At 40.2% G+C, this 19,713-nt stretch overlaps 1 protein-coding gene across 5 annotated transcripts in view; it reads right to left on the bottom strand.

The window, feature by feature from the left end:
• KIF2A (kinesin family member 2A) overlaps window positions 1-19,713 on the bottom strand; it is a 97,388-nt gene that overhangs the window by 65,263 nt on the left and 12,412 nt on the right. For 2 of the 5 annotated variants that reach the window (XM_061618997.1, XM_061619006.1), the window contains exons 2-9: window positions 18,398-18,577; window positions 16,932-17,026; window positions 15,196-15,312; window positions 12,630-12,684; window positions 7,996-8,118; window positions 6,565-6,665; window positions 4,255-4,350; window positions 2,630-2,684 (exon numbers count right to left, since the gene is read on the bottom strand). In XM_061618997.1, the coding sequence (XP_061474981.1) occupies window positions 2,630-2,684; window positions 4,255-4,350; window positions 6,565-6,665; window positions 7,996-8,118; window positions 12,630-12,684; window positions 15,196-15,312; window positions 16,932-17,009 (625 nt within the window). In that variant the 5' untranslated portion in view covers window positions 17,010-17,026; window positions 18,398-18,577. The remainder of the gene's footprint in view (window positions 1-2,629; window positions 2,685-4,254; window positions 4,351-6,564; window positions 6,666-7,995; window positions 8,119-12,629; window positions 12,685-15,195; window positions 15,313-16,931; window positions 17,027-18,397; window positions 18,578-19,713) is intronic. The other 3 variants (XM_061618982.1, XM_061619012.1, XM_061618991.1) reach the window with 2 other exon arrangements.

Genomic DNA, 19,713 nt, shown 5'->3' with positions numbered 1-19,713 from the left:
AGCCCAAGCCCAGGCCTTGAGAAAGCAATGAAGACCTGGAAGCAGTAACCAACAACTCATTTGAGTCAAACACCTCCCCCTACCTTGAGCAGTAAGACCAGATGATTCCATCGCCCCACACCAACACCAGTGAGGATGAAAAGGACAACCAAAGGAATAAGGGTGCATGAGGGATAAGGGCTCCCAGACAACCCCTAAGGGGAACAGGGGCAAATAGAAGGGACAACCAAAAGGTTATGTACAAACCTTGAATAAGAAGCCTTCAAATGACCCCTATTGGGAACGGGAGTGAATGAAAGCTGGCAGCTACCAAAATGGTGATGCAGGTAGGCCCTGGAAAAAGAAGGGGCAACCACTGCTCAGAGCAGAGGAAATGGTGTTCCTGCCTATTAACCTCTTGACAGGAATCGCCTGCTGCTCCCTTAACTCCAAGTCCCCTGAGGAAAGGGGACAGAACAGGCCAACAAGATCTGACCCCCTCAAGAAAACCGCACTGCAAGGCTGCTTTCCAAGGGACCTTAAAAGCCTAGAAAAAGTAGCACCAGGGACCTATAAAAAAACCTCCCCCGAGGAAGGGATGTGTAATTCAAAAGATGGCCCAAATGAGAAACCTCCTTTCAAAGAGACCAGATCAGGTCAAAAAAATGGGCTGAAAAAAACCCACAAAATGGCACTCCCACCCAAAAAACCGACCCAAAATAGTGCTCCCGCCAAAATTGTGGTAGCGCTAAAACAAGGAAACTACAGGGCTGGAAGTCAGGGAGCTTCCCAGGGAGTCACTGCAGCTCTCCCTCACCTTGAAAAGGGTCCCAACAGCAACAGGAAACACAAAAAAGGGGACCCCCCTCTGGTGCCAACGCACACATCTGCCCTCCCCAACTCCTTACAATCGAGGAGAGTGATGGAGAGAAAGACAATAGAAAAAGGGCTGCAGAGCAAGCCAAACCTATGTCCTTGTTCACCCACAGACAGGGTCAGCCTGGTAAGAGGGATGGCTCCTCCCCTGGAAAGAAGGCAGAAGTCTAGAAAGGGCCCTGCCTTTCACTCCCGGAGGGAGGATCATCCCAATCAACAGTGTCCTCCACTCCAGTCTGGCAAATATCTGAATATAAGTTTCTTAGAGCAAACTGTACTACACTTGGCTAGACTTCAAGGTATCATAAGACTCTGATTATGTTATTTTAAACAACTGTTAAGCATCCTTTGCAGTATGCCAAAACTCACCAGGGAAACCCATCTCCCTTTAGTTTTATTTAACTAATTGCTGTTGTAGAAGCAGGAACAGACTATGACTTGTCTCCTAGGAAGATTATAATAAGCTCAACTAAAATCACAAATAAAAACATTAAGGATATTCTCAAAATCAAGTTACTCAAACCCTCAGAATAAACCTGGAATTTCAGATCTTACAACAGTGAATTACATGTTTAAGTTCAGAGAATTAAAGACCTTCACATTTCATATTTCACCTTAAAAATTTGAAGGATCACATAAACATTTTGAAAAATTTGATGGAATAAAGTCTTATTATAGCATCAAACCTCATCAATATAGTCTTGCAATAGTTCTCCCAGTAATCAAACATGGTGAGACTAAGAAAATGAAATCCTATCTGGGGACCCATTGCAAAAATAAAGACCTGGATTTAAGAAATCTAAACAAGGATATTGTCATATCGTTGATGTTCAATGAAAATGATGCCGCTTCTTTTAATATCCGACTTGGGAGGGGTGTCCTGGTGCCCACTGGAGAATGAAAGATATTGGGCACCAACAATCCTGTGATATAGACAACTGGTAACATAGGATGGTTACAACCATCCTGTATTGGATTGTGAAGGGAGTGATGACTGCTGCCTGTTCCTTGAAGCATCTTCCCCAACTCTTTCATATCAAAGGACTACCCAGAGCACCAAAAGGAAACTTACATAAGGAAGGTGCAATACCTTGCTTTCAGTGGGCACTAGGACACTTCCAAGTGGGGTTGGCTTTCTGCTAGAGTATTTTTGGAGCTGAGTTAATGGTAAAAAATAATGGACCATAGTTTAGTGCCATGGTTAATCAGGCATTCATCTTTTGCAGAATGCTGATGTGTATATGTGTACAAGGTAGTTTTTGTTTTTCTGGGTGTGCTCAGATACCAACAGTGCCCTTTCAACAACTTCGGGAGGGAGAAAAACTACTAAGTCAAGAACCTTCTAGAGATCCAGGTCTATCATCACATATTCTACAGTTTCAGAATGTACATCCACAACAGAGTCACAATAAATCAGAATTGTAGCTTTATTTATTTATTTATTTATTTAAAATGTATATACCACTTGATTGTAAAAAAAACTTCTAAGCAGTTTACAAAAGACATTCAAATTACTGATAAAACAAAAAACAATTAAAAACATTTTTAAAGCAAATTAAGGAAAAAATATTTTAGCAGGCTCCAAAAAGGAAAAGGAAGGCACCTGCCTGAGGTCAATAAACAAGGAGTTCCAAAGATCTACTTATACCTACTTACCCACACCAAAAGCAAATTCAACTCAGCATGTGGCCTTAAGACTTTCACAAATATAAAATAGTTATTATCTACTTCGCAAACACTGCAGATAAAAGCCCACATATTAAAAGAGTCCTACCTTTTTTATTGAGTGGTCTTTTTCTAACACACACACATATCCTGTGCTCATCAATCTTAAAAAAGAAAAGAGAGTAAATGACATGGGAAATTCTAAATCAAATTTGAAACTGAAACTTAGGCAATTATACATGATGTACATGATCAAAAACAAAAAAAATGAGAAGGCAAAGGTGGGTTGTATCCAACATTAGGCCTGCTCAGAATAGATTTCTTAAATTTATAAATATATTTGCATATTGTTGTTTTATTTAAAAACATCAAAGCCGTTTTCAAAAAGTTAAAAAAAACCTATACAGTAAAAACCTTTAAAAATACAGTAGAAAACAGAGGTCAGTGACTGCAAAAATACACCTTCTTAATTACCTGCATAAGTCTGGCAGAACAGAAAGGTTATCTGCAGGCATTTAAAAGTTAAAACAGAATCTCTGTTGGCAGAGCATTCCAGAAAATTGGGCCAATGACACTGAGGGCTCGATTTCATGTCAATGTTAAATGAGCCTTGCCAGCTTGGGGGATGACCAAAGCTGCTCCTGCAGATGATCTCAATCACTGAGCTGGGATATACTCTGAGTGGATTCACCAAAGTTAATGGATGGCTAACAGGTCCATTAATTTCAATGAGTCTACTCCAAATAAAACTTGGATACAACTCAAAGTTACAAAAGTGTCTGTACCAAGAAAAGTCTCACATGTGATTTTCAGTTCAACTCTATAGAAGATGCAGTTCATAGGGCAAAAAGCTCTAAGTGGGAGACAAATTCCTTAGTTTTTCAGGGCCATGCCCTGACACAAGTGTGAGGAACCTTCGGCCCGCCAGACATTGCTGGACTACAACTCCCATCATCCCTGGCCATTGGCCATGCTTGCTGAGACTGATGGGAGGTATAGCTCAGCAACATCTGCAGGGCCAAAGATTCCCCACATCTGCCCTAAATCACTGTGGTCTAGGCAGATTCTCTTGGTCATTTTGAAAAAATCCAGTAACTAATGGGCGAGCTCACATATTGTTATTTGCATTACTTGATAATCCTGTAGATGTTTGATCAGATATTATGCTGAGCCACTTTTACCACAAACAGGAATAGATTTCTAAAAAGAGATAGGATCTTACAATCTCAAGCAACAGCTACTCTAATCTCAATAGCACATTTAGGAGCCTCAGAGATTACAGGTTGCCATGACTGAGATCTGCCAGGTCCCAGCTCACAAAAGTATATAACACCTATGAGAGACACAGGCAGCTAAAAGTCACACCTAAACTGGCTTTTATTTAACATGTGATGACTAGAAGTGAACTCACTGAAGTGCAGTAATTTATACTAATTGTGATACAACAGCATAAACCTACTATCAAGAATAAACAATGAATTCTGATTACCTTTTCCTCAGACAAAGCAAACAATTCAAAATAATTACCAGGCAGCAAAAATACCAGCATGGGTAGTCTCAGACATCTTTGTCAATACAGAGCAGATTAAAATCAGAAAGCTATTGAAATACAACAATTCCAAGATATTTAATAAACCTCGCCATATGTTTACTTTATGGCCACACTACACTGTCACAATTTATTTTAAACTTTCCCGAATTGTCACATTGTGAAAGCATTGCAACAAAACTTACTGGATCTGCAGTTGTCAGCGGTCTATAATCCAGACTTCCCCTGAAATCTCTGATCATACTCATGATTTCATAATTTGGATTTGTAGCATCAACATCCTAAAAGAAAAAGTGGCTGCCAACGTTACAAGATGTAATTGTTCTCTCTCATATATTATCTGCAGACGCAATGATAGAAACCTGAACTAGTAAGGATATAAATTCGTATTTCAGTACTTTGCAATTTCATTTATGATGAACTACAGAAGGATCACAATCCAAAGGGTCATTTACACAAATGCAAAGGAACTATGCAGGTAGCTAGAGCTTTATTGTTTACTATATTTACATTACATACAGTAGTACTTCCTCCAAGAAGCATCATTTTAACCTCACACCTTTGTTGAAGAACCTCTTCCTGTGCAGTGTATCCCCTCTACTACATTTACAAGAGTGGTCATCTGATGCCCGCTTTTTCTACCATACATGCCAAATTAAATTTTTACACTTAATGAAGTGATGTTGTGTCCATAGTGATATGGCACAGATAGAAAGAAAACATAGCAGGAAAGTCAGACCAGCTGCAACTGGTGGCTGGTGAGGCATTTTTAAGGTATAAGAAAACAGAAGGAAAACCACCAAATCCCCGTCACCTTCTCTTACAATAAGGTAATCCAAACATACACAAACCAAAATTTGCAGAAATCTCACCCATTCTTCCTCAATTTTCTGGGGCAATTTTGCAGGCACACACTTCTCCAAACTGTCAAAAAAAGAGCTGGGCCAAAAATATTAGACCAACTCTGTTCTGCACACATACAGACATTAGCATGGAAGACCTGTGTCGCACATGGCATTATGACAATTATGGATGGGGGAGATGCCTGCCTGTTCCTCCTTCACAAAGCTAGATGTTCTCTGTTTTTGCCACAACTTTCCGGCTAGCATTGGAGACATAGGATAAGATCCTTGGATGAGGATTAATAGGGCTGGAATCCCAGTTTCCCACTGGGAAACTCCCTTTAAGGATCGAGGGGGCTTCCTTTAAAGGTCATTCTTCAAATGAGATAGGCATACGAATCATGCCAATGACTTACTCAAAGCCACCCAATGAGCAAATATTTGAACCTAGGCTCCCCACCATTTTGAATTTAACAACATATATGCCAGTTTCCTGCCATTTTTCCATCAAGCTTTTTTTTTTTTAAAAAGTTGACCTTTAGCAAAACTCACACTTGCTAATATTCGAACTCAAAACACTGCATAATTCACTTCCTTCTCTTTTTTCCAGATTCTCCTAAACAAATAATTTTGATTCTATGTACATATGCATCATCTGGGCATATAAACTGAAAACCTCTCCTCATTAATATGAACTCTGGGTTGGCTAGATAAGTTTCCAAATGTCTTCTGGTGTTAGCCAACACTAAAAATATGTTATCAACTACTTTTTTTCATCTTCAAAGAACATATATGTCTTGGTTTAATTAAAATATCTTTGATGAGCATGTTACATCTGCTTGCTATGTTTTTAACATGAAAACTAAGATCACACTGGAAACACTGATGTCATTAATAATGACATTTTATATAGATTGGTTGGTTTATTTTGTTGCATAATGTTCAAAGAAGCCTTAAAGGAGTCAAATTGGATGTCACACTTTAACATAAGCTGAAAAATCTTAAATAAGTAAAGGCAGTCCAACTGCCTTCAAAGTTAAGGTGTTTCCTTGTGCTCAGCTGCTCCTGACACTAAAGCATCAGAACACACACAGGCTTTAAAATTACAGCCTGCATATTAAAATAAGCTCTTTTCATGAAAAAGAACAAAAAAGTTTGTCGCTTGCTAGTTCCTGAGAACTAAGAACAGAAAAATCTTCACACACTTCAGCAGCTTAGGACCATCAGTACAACATCATTGCCTGGACACCAATATTGCTTCTCATGTCAGTAGGAGGCTGGAAGTGTCAGTATAACATGCAAGCTATCAACAGGATTATGCTACTAGTTCTTCTAAAGCTTCTGCTTTGTGACAAGACTCATTAATATTAAGAGATTTTCTTAAGTTTAGCAACTTTTTTAAAATAAAGATTGTAAAGATGTGCTCACTTTCTGTCAACTGAGATGCTTACAGAGCTATTTAAATAACACTTCTAAAATCTCACATTCTCAAATATGATATCCTTATAATAAATATGCAGTAATATTTTTATTCATACCATCTTAGGAAGCAATAGCTACCAATGAGTCAGGAAATTCATCATTAGTTGAAGTAACTTGCCAGAACAGAGATTATAAATACAAATACAAGTGAACAAGGATAAAAATACAAACCTGAGCACGTTTCTCTCTAAGTTCCTGCTGTTGTAATCTTCGTTTCTCACGTTTTTCTTGCAACTTTTCAACTTCTTTCACACAATTTGATTTTCTACGTGCTTAAAAAGAAAAAAGCATTTCTGTGATGCATAATGCTTCAAATTTTAAAATATTTTACCAGAGAAATTGATAGGTGCCTGCATTAACTAACTTCCTAAGCATAAACAGGGCTTAATTTCTACAATTTGGTTATAGACTTACAAAACATAACACTAAGTACTCAGGAGGCCCATTCTGTGCTGTCACAAGGTTGGGTGGTGGAAGATGGAGATCTTGGCGGTGTGTTGCTGGCACAGCTAGGTGCCAATGCAACATGGTTACCACTCAGCCACGCTGTGGTTCATGTTCCACCTGGCTGATCCCTCTAAAGCCCAGCTGTGCTTACAGATTTCCTAGGAGCAGGACTTTGATGTGGACCAGAACATCACCCTTCCTGTCCAATCCTGGGATACAAACTAAGAAGTCCAATCGAATCCTAGTCAATAACTTCACTGTCTCATCCATCCGTCCTCATCTTACAGTGCTCATCAATTACCATGCTATGGACATACATTAGTCACCAGCTGACAAAACTGGGAAGGACTTTTACTCGCAATAATGAATTGCCTAATGAAACAGGTGGGTGCCTTTCCAATGTTTTTAGTTGCTTATTCTGTTTACGTTCTCTGTTTCTGCCACAACTTTCTGGCTAGCATTGGAGGCATAGCATAAGATCCTTGGATGAGGATTAATAGGGTTGGAATCCTTGCTTCCTATTGAGAAACTCCTTTAAAGTGTTGGAGGGGGCATTTCAAAGTCCAGCCCTGCTAAGGGGCTATCCTGCCTATCTCACTCCAGGTTGACAGGAATGATCGCTGTAGTTGCACCATAGCTGGCCTGAACCCACTTTCCGTTCCTTAATGTTTTCTCCAGGATGTGAGCTGAGTAACGAATCTCACAGCAGTAGAGCTGTTAGAAAGTCAGATCCTTGCCCTATACCATCACAAACTCTGTGTAAGACAAGCCATACCAAATAAAGCTGTAGTCAGTTTGAACCCACCTACTATTTCAGTGCAGCTCTCACAACTCTGCAGGCCCAATTTAAGGGATATGGACAATGTAAAGTAACAACACAGAGCAGGCACTGACTTACATACATGTTATTCTCTTGGTTTGACCTAATAAAAGGTCTGGTCAATTTTCAATCACAGGCCATTTTATTTAGAACAACTAACATTTTGTGGATATTCTGTTATCAACAGGACTAAAGAAGAACAATCAAACTGTGATTTCTCAAGGTAGACATAACATTGATACAGACAACTCACTACTTATGAATTTACAAAATTGTCCAAGAGAGTGTACATGTAATGCCTAAAATGAATGAATCCTTATTCATGATTTACATACAAGGGGGTCCAAATTCCTTTTTTGCAGCTTGAACTGGAGATATATCTGAAACACTACCATTCTGTTGTGTAGAGGAAGACTGTTCAGGAAGTTGAGTAGGCCGTGCACGCGCAGAACCAACCACTGCAAAAAAAAACCCCACAAAATTACTAAGAAAACCAGCATAAATAGAAAAGAAGAAACTAGCCTCGTTTCTCAACAGAATGATTTGTTAATTAACACAATATTATGTAAATCCAAAACAATTCCTACTTAAGAGAACTTAGAAAGCCTTTTTTGGAGACGAAGCAGTACATTAGGCAAATATGCTATGAGACAAACTAGTATTAAAATTAAGTATACATAAACTATTTTCAGTTGCTGCGTCAAAAAATTCATGCTTCAATATGGCACATCAGTATAAGTAGACTTAGTTTCCAGGCAAGCAGAACTACTGAAGTGAGTTCAACCTTTCAAAACAAGTTCCATCAGGGAAAAAAAAATTGGTTGAGCATCACTGAGAGGGCTTGGTGGTAGAAGATTACTTGCGTGTTCCATGAACACCTCTGAGGAACTAGTTAGGTCCTATTATCTGCATATCAGCACAGGTATTGCAAATAATGCAGATTAAAGGAGGATTCCCACAACCTATTCAGATATAAATATTCATACTGATAGAGGAGCTGATCAGCCAAAAAAGTGGAACAGAGGAGCATTTTACTAAATTCTCTGGTTGGTGTGGGAGAACAGTGAAAGAGATGTTGTGGGCATCTACTGCACAGAGATTTTCATCCCAGGCCTGTAACAGATTTCTCCCTCTCCTCCCTCAAGCCCCTGTGTGCTCATGTTCAAACAGCTTGAAGATAACAAAGGTATAGCTGTCCTGTGCAATTCCCTGTGTCAGCCAGTTTGGACAATGAGGCTGAAAGTCTGCCAATAAGAAGCAAAAATAACTCAGCTATGAAAGGACATGTTGCTTATCAGTAACTGATGTTCTTTGAGGAGTCATTTGTGTAGTCACACAATTAGGTTCTGCACCCACACAGAGTTTCCTCAAAACTTTCCAGAGATCTCAGATTTACAGAGGCATTTTCACTTCTCTCACTGAACATAGAAACAGCCTCTCACAGCACCTGCACCTGTGGGAGAGGTGAGCACCTTCCTGTTCAGTTTTACCTGCCCAGGCACAGAGGTTAAAGATAAAAACTAAATGGAGAACAGACCTCAGGAATGAGAAGACAAATAGCATCACTATACAGATAATGAAGTGCTAGCATTTGCTTAATCGAGATTCTGGGTGCCAAAGAATACAAAGAGTAGAGCATGATATTGGAACAGTGTTCCCCCAAAGCACATAGAGGAACTTGTGAACAAACTTATATGGAAATAGGCATCTTCCAGATCCACTGAAGCAAACCATGGGGAGTTAAAGAGCAGGAAAATGTCAACAGGAGATAACATCCAATACTTTTGGAGATAAATGAAGATGAGCACACAAGAAGAGCCTACTGAATCTGGCCAGTGGCCCATCTAGTCCAGCATCCTGTTCTCACAATGGCCAACCAGCTGCCCATGGGAAATCACAAGTAGGACCTGAGTGCAAAGAGCATTCTCCCCCTCCTGTGGTTTCCAGCAACTGGTATTTGGAAGCATACTGCCTCTGTCTATGGAGGCACAGCATAGCGATCAGGGCTAGTTGCCAACGATAGCATTTTCTTCCATGAAAAAATACTGACATTACATAGATCCAAAACAGCAACTATACACAGGAAGAATACTGACATTATTTACCAGCCACTCCTTCAAGCTTCCTACCTTCTTTGTCGGTCAGTGTCCAGTGGGGTTATTTCTTGCCCTGCAAATGTTCTACCACCAAGGATATTAGGCTGGTATTATTATTACTATTAGCAGCAGCAGCAGCAGCAGCTCAGTGACTTATACAATGTTAAAACAAAATAAATAAAACAGGCTATAAAAACATAATAAACAAAATAATAGCAATACTACCCCCACAGAAACACAGGCAAGTTTGGCAGCATATTAAAAAAATAAAGATTAAAGAAAAAGGAGAAACCTTTCTCCCTAGGTGTGTAAAATTTCCAGAAATTCTGAAGCCTTGAGGAAAAAAACCACACTTCTTCCTGGCTTTTCAGGAAGAAAAATAAAATTTAGGCTAAAACTTAAATATATGCATTTCTTGATTTGTTATCTAATTTTAGTCCTTTAACAATATAAAATGTATTATTTATAACTCAACATGCAAAATTGTACTATTTGGTGTATTTACGACATTTGCAGTTTTCTAAGTACACCCACTCTTCAGCGGATCATATTCCCAGGTATGCATGCATGATTGTAGCCAAAAAACCCACCCATGTGTTACTTTTGTAGCAGGATGCTGTGATGCCCCTACAGTATTTGTATAATATTTATGGTAAGTGCCAGTTTTGTAGGTTAAATATGGTAAGTAGAATGAGTTGGGAGGGGGAGTACACGTGATGGAATGTTGAGGAATGCTGTGTTGTGACTGGCTGAGCGTCTGGGTAGTTGAATGTATATATGGGAGAATGACAGTTGGTCAGGGGGTTCGGTTCTGGTTTTGGGTTGAAGAGGGTGAGTGGTGGATGTGTATTTAGATGGGTAGTGAGGCAGGTTTAGGACTAAAGTACATGAAGTAAGAGAAACATCTTACTTCTGGGAACTCTGGGGGAAAGTGACCACACTAGGGTTGCCAGGCTCAGGGCCTGAGAATGATTCTGTATCTTTAAGAGAAGAGAAAATTCAGCCAAGTGCAGGTTTTCTTGCAACACTGTAATGGGAAAAACCACAAGGTGAAATTCTCCCTTTCCCCTGCACAACTTTTAAAGATACAGAAGACCTCTTGGCTGAAAACAACAGAATGAAATTCAACAAGGATAAATGCAAAGTTCTACACTTAGGAAAAAGAAACCAAATACACAGTTATAAGATGGGGGATACTTGGCTCAGCAATACATGTGAGAAGGATCTTGGAATTGTCGTTAATCACAAGCTGAATATGAGCCAACAGTGTGATGTGGCTGCAAAAAAGGCAAATGCTGTATTAGGCTGCATTAACAGAAGTATAGTTTCCAAATGGCGTGAAGTATTGGTTCCCCTCTATACAGCACTGGTTAAGACTCATCTTGAGTACTGCATCCAGTTCTGGTCTCCACACTTCAAGAAGGATACAAACTGGAACAGTTTCAGAGGAGGGCAACAAGGATGATCAGGGGACTGGAAACAAAGCCCTATGAGGAGAAACTGAAAGAACTGGGCATGTTTAGCCTGGAGAAGAGAAGACTGAGGAGAGATATGATAGTACTCTTCAAATACTTGAAAGGTTGTCACACAGAGGAGGGCCATGATCTCTTCTCGATCATCCCAGAGTGCAGGACACGGAATAATGGGCTCAAGTTGCAGGAAGCCAGATTTCGACTGAACATCAGGAAAAACATCCTGTTAGAGCCATAAGACAATGGAACCAATTACCTAGAGAGGTAGTGGGCTCTCCGACGCTGGAGGCATTCAAGAGGCAGCTGGACAGCCATCTGTCGGGAATGCTTTGATTTGGATTCTTGCATTGAGCAGGGGGTTGGACTTGAGGGCCTTATAGGCCCCTTCCAACTCTACTATTCTATGATTCTATGAAACTATAACACGTTGAAGATCATTTATATGTAACCACATGCATGACAACTGAATTCAAAGTAAACTTGTTTATTCCCAGTGTTATTTAATAAATCTGTTTGGTTTAACAACACGCCTGATCCTTGGCTGGGTTCATAGAGAGAAGAAGGGTGGGTAGAGCCAAAACCAAAGCTGGAACCAGTATCTATGGTGGCAGTAGTGAATGGTTAGTGTATCAGCAGCAGGTATCCAAAGGCAACCCAAGGCTGTAGTCTTTAAAGACAGAAAGATACAGGTGGGGGTTGTGGCCTGAAAGTGTACCTAGACACTTAATAGCAATCTGTTAAAGAAGCAGACTACGGCAAAGTCTCAGGGCAGCATTGCTTTCCAGTGTGTCAGGTAGTGACGCCTAGTGGTGGGATTATGAGAGATCCGTGCCTGGCCAGCGCAAGAGAAGAGATCTTACAGGTGCCTGTAAGGCAACATATGAAAATGTCAACCACAAGGAGGTGCCAGAAGAAAAGAACAGTAGATATCCTCTTGTTTTAGGAAAGATCCCTCACTTTAGGGGAAAAGAGTCACTCAAAGAACAGCCCAAGAAGAAAGTTCTCAACAATGCTACTATTATGGTTGTTCAATGCTGAAACATTTGTCCTCTGGTTGCTGGGAGGACCAAGAGTGCTTCCCCTCATCCAATAGCTTTAAAAAGGTTCCAGGAATTCTCGGTACAACCACAGAATTCAATTGCAAGATTATACAGAGACAAGAAGAAAGGTCCTTATTCTCACAGCAGGCCAACTATAGCATAAACTCAAGACAAAATCAGTAACAGTGGTTGTATTGCTGCAGGTCATCTTAGATGGTTGGAATATAGAACATAACTATCAGGCAGTAATTTTACAGGGAAGAAAGACACAGACAAAATGTTTTGCCATTTGATCTAGGCAATTAAACCAGAATTTACCACCTCTTTGTATTTTCAAATAGGAAACAGTATGCTAACTGACCTCTGTTGTCTCTAGCAGGAGCTTCAACTTTAGAAGGTGCCACTGTCCTCCGATTCTAAAGAAAGACAAACACTATTAATTGTTGTCCACTCTGCTGTCTTTAAAAAAAGAACAAAGTAGTCTATCGATTAGCAGCCCTCAGCAACTAGGGAGGATCAGGAAGTCAACAAAATTCTTAATTTCAAAAGCGTTTACATCATTCCCCCACGAAAAATAGCAAGCTTATCCATCTTGCCTGCAAATGAATCTTTTCTAACTGGGTAAATGGGCAACAAAATAACAAAATGAAGTTTCATGTAAATAAACATAAAAGTGAGGCATACTTGGGGGGGGAACTCCACACATGCACTGCTGGGGGATGAAAGGACTAACTGGGGAAAAACTCCGGGTTATCAATATAACATCAATGGAGTGTGCAGTATGGTGTCCAACATATCACTAAGCAAGCTCAGAGCAAGGATTTCCATTTGCACAATGAGCCTTTCCCCCCCTTTCTTTCCACCACAGGCCCCCTAAATCTGTTCTAGGGTTTCCTCCAAATCCACCCAAAGCAAATTTGGGGAGGGCATGGAGCATGGGGAGGAAAAGAGGGGGAAAGTCCCATTGCACAAGTGGAAATCCTGTGCTGATGGGACGCTTACTTAGCACTACACTGGATACTACCTGAATATTCCAGGCTAAGGATTTCAGGGACTGAAAATAAAAGCATCCCAGTATCAGAATGTCTTCATATAACCCTATAATGCAACTGCATCTGAAAAACTGACAGATTTATACAAAAATTCACTTTGGACTGTATTGGGGCCAAGCTATACTTTACACTAAATCTCTTTAAGTTGCATAAATCTTTTTAGAAATAGAAACAACCTGCAGCAGGGTTCAATCAGGCTCAAAATGGCAGAAGAGTATAACCCTCCGCCATGATCCTGACAAAAATAGCCCCCTCCCATTTGATATTTATTTGATTTCACTTATGATAATTACTTCCCATGAAGTATCTCAAAGTTTTTTCACATTACAAACATCAGCAATAAACACAATTAAAAACAATTTCATATGTAAAAACAATTACAAATCCAAAACAGGTACAGATTGGGATAAAGACCTCCATTTAATAATTCATTTGCATCAGGAAGAAAACTCCCATAGTCATCAGGCCTGGAGGGAATGAAGTTCCATCCTTTGGCTTGATCAGGCCCATGTCCATTGTTTGCATTTCAGAAAAGATTCACACTACTTAAAGAGATGGACATCCTTTAGTATCACAGTTTAGCCCTTAAATTTACTATAAACTGCTTAATCTTCTGGTAGCATAACTGACAATGTAATATTATCTACATTGGATGCGGAAGAGAGAGACTTCAGGCCCAGGGGTTGGATGCAGCCCTCCAGGCCTCTATATCCAAATCCTTGGGACTCTGTCCAAACCATGCCTCCTCTTCTCAGGACATGTCCCACAATGGCCCTGCTCCATGCCTTCCTCAAATGCTTTTGTCTGAATGGAATTTGTCCCTGAACCATGATTATACCTCTTGCTTGCCTGGGTGGAAAGTGGAGAGCAGGCTATGTACGCACGTGCAGAAACCTCAAATTCATGCATGGTTGAAATGTAGCCTGCTGTACAAGCGTACCTCTGTTCCTCTACCCACTTTTGCCCCCACCAACCACAGGCATGCAGCCCCTGCAAGGTTGCCCATGAGAGAATGCAGCTCATGGGCTAATAAAGGTTCTTTGCCCTTGTCTACATATAGAAAAAAAGTTTACTTCTGATGGTTCAACTCTCCTCACCAATAACCATCACTCTTACTAAGATTCCTATGGGGTCAATAAATATAATACGGGGTGGGCACCACTTTCCGATTAACCTAAGCAAGAGTACCTTCAAAACAAGGATCTGTTGCAAAGATTAGCAGCTGCACTGATTTCAAGACAAAAATAACTCTTCATAATCAAAATTTATAAAGGAAAGTAATTAAGTTTCACTGTACTGTATCTCACCAGTGAGGAATCTCTGGGATGCAGGCCTAATTAAGCCCATCAGGCCATTTTGACCAAGCCACATCCATCAGGTGTGGGGCAGGTAAAGACATGACTGGGCCCAAAGGGTGTCAGCTGATGGTTAGGCTTGCAAAGCACTGTACCTTTATCTGCACAATTTTATTTTAAACTAAACAGGCAAAAATGGGTCACTTGATGTCATGTGATTGGCAGGCAGGTGGCCCTATTCACCTGTCAAACTTGGGCCATGGGGGAGACAATGATCTGGCCCACCAGCCGACTCCACATCCCTACCCCAGCAGTAACAAATGCATTGTCGGCATGAAGAAAGGCAAAGGTCAATAAAGAATTCTGCTTCTGTGCATGCTGAGGTAACAATCTGTTGGAGTGTTAACTCTTTCCTGCCTCAAGCAACAGGAGAGGAAGACAGTACCCACTTGGGAGTGTCCTGGTGCCCACTGGAGAAACCATAAAACAGCTAAACCTGGAATTAAAAAATTAAAAAACATACCAACAGGTAAACTGAACTATGGTAATGTCAGTCAAATGGCATCACATTATTACTAACCTTAACAATTTTGTTTACTTTAGCTGAAGGTGTTGGAGGTGGTGGGGTCTCTGGACTGGGATCGTCATCTTCAGGAGCAAGGTCTGGATTAAGCGAAAATATACTCTCCAAATCAATCTGCATACAAGATAAATAGATTGACTAACAAATCCTGTATTTTATTTTAATAAAACAAGACAGGCCCACGTAGTTTTATTGCCAGAGTACCACCTCACCTCCATTTTAGGTCCCCACATTACCACGTAGGCTCAAAAATTTCATTGTATCTTGAAAATTCAGTGACAAAGTCTAATTACACGGAATTTGCAGTTCCCACTAACACCCCTCTGAAATGGAAAAAAGGAGTGTCCCAACTCTCTGCATTCTGGCCTGAGAACTCTTGGGCTAGCTAAAGCCTAATCTTTGTATGCTTCTTTATTCAATCAAGACAAAGTATCATTTAACAATTAGCTATTGACAGCCCTGAATTTTTACATGACCTATCAGTACTACAACACACCCAGCTAGAATTCAGCTCATATAACCCTTTTGTCAAGAAGAAAAGTAATTACTTTTCATTCTACCTACCTGGAAGTCTTCCTTTCCCACTCTTATTAGGTTTTTTAAAAAGACTATTCTAAAAGCAGTCCAATTCCCTGAGAGACCAAATAGGATAAGCTCAGCCTTACATCTGGAGCTCCCAGGTTTGGCTGCCCATCTCTGCACACCCACCTCATCCAGCAATCCTTGCCTGGTAAAGCTTTGCCTTGGTCAAAGAAAGCCTGCTCTTTCTGCCTCTTTTTTGGAATCACTCTGATGCTAGAGACATCCCCCATTCCTCCTCCATATATTTTAAGGAAGGAAATATAACTTTCTCTTTCTCTGCTTCTCCCCTTTTGCCAGTTTTCCAGTAAACATTCTAATTTCTGAGCTAGATCTACTAGACACACAGCAACTTGTTCTCCAGAAGATTATAGCCAGGGCTGCAAAGGGGAAAGGCGTCAGTCATTCACGTTCCAGAGGGCTTATTCCCTGAACACAGAAAAGTAGATTTCAGATTTGTATAGACACGTCCCAAACAACCATGGTAACAGACAGTTTACTGTTATATGCCAAAATACTTCTGTCGTCTGCTGATGGTGGCATTTTAATTCACTTTCTCCCTTGGACTGCATAAAAAAGCATAGCTGAATGGAGCAGGAGCCACTGTATAGCAGGCACTTTGCTCCTCCCTTGCTCCTGCTGCTGCCACCCTGCTGGGGAACAAGCCATGGTCTGGCTTGTCATTACATCAGAACCCAGGCTCATGGTTTGTTTCACTCCAAGTGAACCATGAGCAGTAACCAACGTGACACAAACCACAAGCTCAGGTTCAAATGTAATGACGTTAGATCATAGCTTGTTTCCCAGCAGCACCACAACAGCAGGAGAAGGGGAGGGAATAAAGGGCTTGATAATTCAGCAGCTTGCTGACCTGCACACTCTACTTTCACATTAATCCATGGTTTATTTTAACTATTGTTTAATGTGATGTATGAACCAGGTCTATATATGAAATGAGTATTTGATATTTATTTCCACATGGTAACATATTGCCTCGTCTATTAGCCTTTGCTCCACCAGTACATGTTCAAAACATTCAGCTACAGAGATTTATCTTTCATTTTGTATATTGTCCATTATGTTATACTTTAAGATCAACTGAGAACAAAGTATTTACACAACTTTTTTAGATGGTTAACAAGATTAAATTGTACCTCTTTTCCTTTAGTATCACCATTTTCAATCCATTCAACTGTAACACTTTCATTATCTTCATTTAAAGATGTCACCATAGCTTCATGTATTCGGCCTGGAAGGGAAGCATAAGCACTCATTCAACAATTTATAGAATTTCCCCAGAAACTGTTTTATTCCATCTCCACTACTTCATTAAAAACGCATCACACTTGTATTCTTACACCACTGACAACACAATAATGTCTGGTCTGAAATTCCATTGTTTCCAGGGGCACTTACTCCCAGGTCATGGTATGAAGGATTGGAACCAAAACTGTATTTCTAATACTTCAAAGCATTCTTCAGGATCACTTTCTCCCCCGCAAATGTTGCTATCAATCTACTGCAGGATGACAAATGACACTCTCAAGAAAACTACAGCTAAAGCAAGGGTATGCAATGCTGCTGGGTTCCCATCAAACCTGACTATCATGCTGGTTGGGGTTGATTGGAACTGAAGTCCAACATTATCTGGAAGGTAGTACATTGTCTACCTCTGAACTACGCCCATACATTCCAATATACCCAATGAAATATGAAATAAGTGAGTGTTCATAGCAGCATCAATGTCAGGGCAACTACATGAATATGTATTTTTAAAAGTTATATCCCTACTTATTCTCCAAAGAGACACAAGGTAGCTAACATGTCACTAATAATAACATATCACTAATAAAAACAGTAAAGCCAAGCTGATCATCCCTGCAGCACAATTAAAATAGTATGATAACAATATGAAACAGATTTAACAATTCTAGTATAACAAGATAAACATACAACTACGACAATGCAAAGTTACTTAATTAACTGAAGACCAAAGAGCCAAGTCTTCATCAACTGCCTGAAACAGAACAATGACGATGCCTGACAGGTTTCATTTGGCAAGGCATTCCATAGGGTAGGAGACTCTAGCCCTAGTCAACAGAAGCCTCACCTCAAGAGATCTGAAGTGAGGCTTCTGATTATGATCGAAGTATACAGAATAAGGTGGCTCCTAAGGTAGCCAGGTCCCAAGCCATTAAGGCAGGGGTGGCTAACCTGTGGCCCTCTAGTTGTTGCTGAATTACAAGTGCCATAATTGTTTACTACTGGTTATGCTGTCTGGGGTTGATGGGAGTTGGAATTCAGCCCAGAAATTAATCGACAAGCAGTGCAAGTCAAACAAAAAAGGTGTTATAGAACTAAATTGCCTATGTCCCATCACCATTCTGGGTACAGTATTTTGCATTAATTTAATTTTCTGAATGCTTTTCAAGGGCAGTCCCATATAATGTGTGTTACAGCAATCTAATTTGAAGGGCACTAGGACATGATTGTTCACGGCAAGGTCTACCTTTCTCTGGAAGGGCGTATCAGACAAAGCAAAAAAAAAGCATTCATTGTCACCACTGCTACTTATACATCTAACAGGAGTGACAGGTCAAAGAGAACCCCCAAACTATACCTGCTCTTTCAGGGGGAGTGCAATCCCATCTGGAACAGGGTATAAACTCAGCCCCAAGTCAGGTGGCCCATCTACCAATAGTACTTCTGTTATATCTGGATTATGTTTCAGCTTGTTGCACTCCATCCAGTCCTTCACTGCTATCAAACATGGTTCAGTCTTTCAACAGTCTCCTGGGAACTGATGTAAATGAGAGGAAGAGTTGTACGTCATCGGAATCTTGATTACCTTGCAACCCAAATCTCTGGATGATCTAACCCACCACTTTATGTACTTAATAAATACTGGGGCATGGGAAGGTGGGAGTGGGGAGAGAGAATCTACATCCAGGATTACCGAGAGTGTTATACTCCCACTATCCATTTCTCAGAGCAGATCAAGGGGCAAGGAAGGCAGTTTTCATGTCAAAACCAGACTTAAATCCAGGTTGGGATCAAGATAATCAAGGGGATGCAAATTCAAGACTCCCAAAATACTAAAGTCAATGGATAAGGCCACAGCCATTCTGGAGATCCAAAGAATTGTTTTATGTGCATGTCAGGAACATGCACAGTTGCATGTTGTTGTTTTTACAGCTGTAACTCCCACAGGTAATGAGGTGAGTTGCTGATCAGTTTTTAAAGAGGCTTGCTTTATATAAATTACAGCTGTGAAACCACAAAGAAAGCTAAATCATCCCCTTCGATCACAGCCCATAAGGGCAGCCTTACAAATAAACTAATGGAACACATTGGCTGCCTCCTTCACATGCCTATGCATTTGCAATGCAATATTGATTACCTAAAAGGGAATCGGAAAAACAACTTTTCCAGTTTACAAAAGCTTTGTTGCCTGGTTGTTTGAAGGTGGTTCTTACTCACCAATGGCAACCAGGCAGGTGACAATTTGCAAATATACCCAAGTGCAACAGAGCTCTTGGTCCTGGTTCAATGTTTGAAAAAAGATGATAGGAGAAAAATCAAGAGAAATGTCATGAAGGAAAACAATGACAAAAACTTCTCATACTAAATGAATTCTAAACCTTCTAATCATTCAGTAAAATCAGCTGTCACAGGATTTAACCATAAGTAAAGGGATTTAACCACAAGTATGGCAACCCTTCAAGAAAATGAATACAATACAATTATTTTGCCCATCTACAATGAAATTTGGCCAAATTTGCACAAAAAGTGGCTACAGAAAGTGGTTATCTTTCTAAAAGTATGACTCTACCTTACTAAAACAAACTGTCATCCAACATCTACTACAGAACTAATAACAACTGGTGTAGTTTGCATATAAAATAGTGTTGGTAATTTACTCCCTTTCCCTACTTC

Source organism: Rhineura floridana, chromosome 1, assembly GCF_030035675.1.
Source record: "Rhineura floridana isolate rRhiFlo1 chromosome 1, rRhiFlo1.hap2, whole genome shotgun sequence".
In the NCBI taxonomy this organism is placed as follows: domain Eukaryota; kingdom Metazoa; phylum Chordata; class Lepidosauria; order Squamata; family Rhineuridae; genus Rhineura; species Rhineura floridana.
The sequence above is the reverse complement of the archived record's forward strand: the minus strand, read 5'-3'. Positions and strand labels throughout refer to the sequence as shown.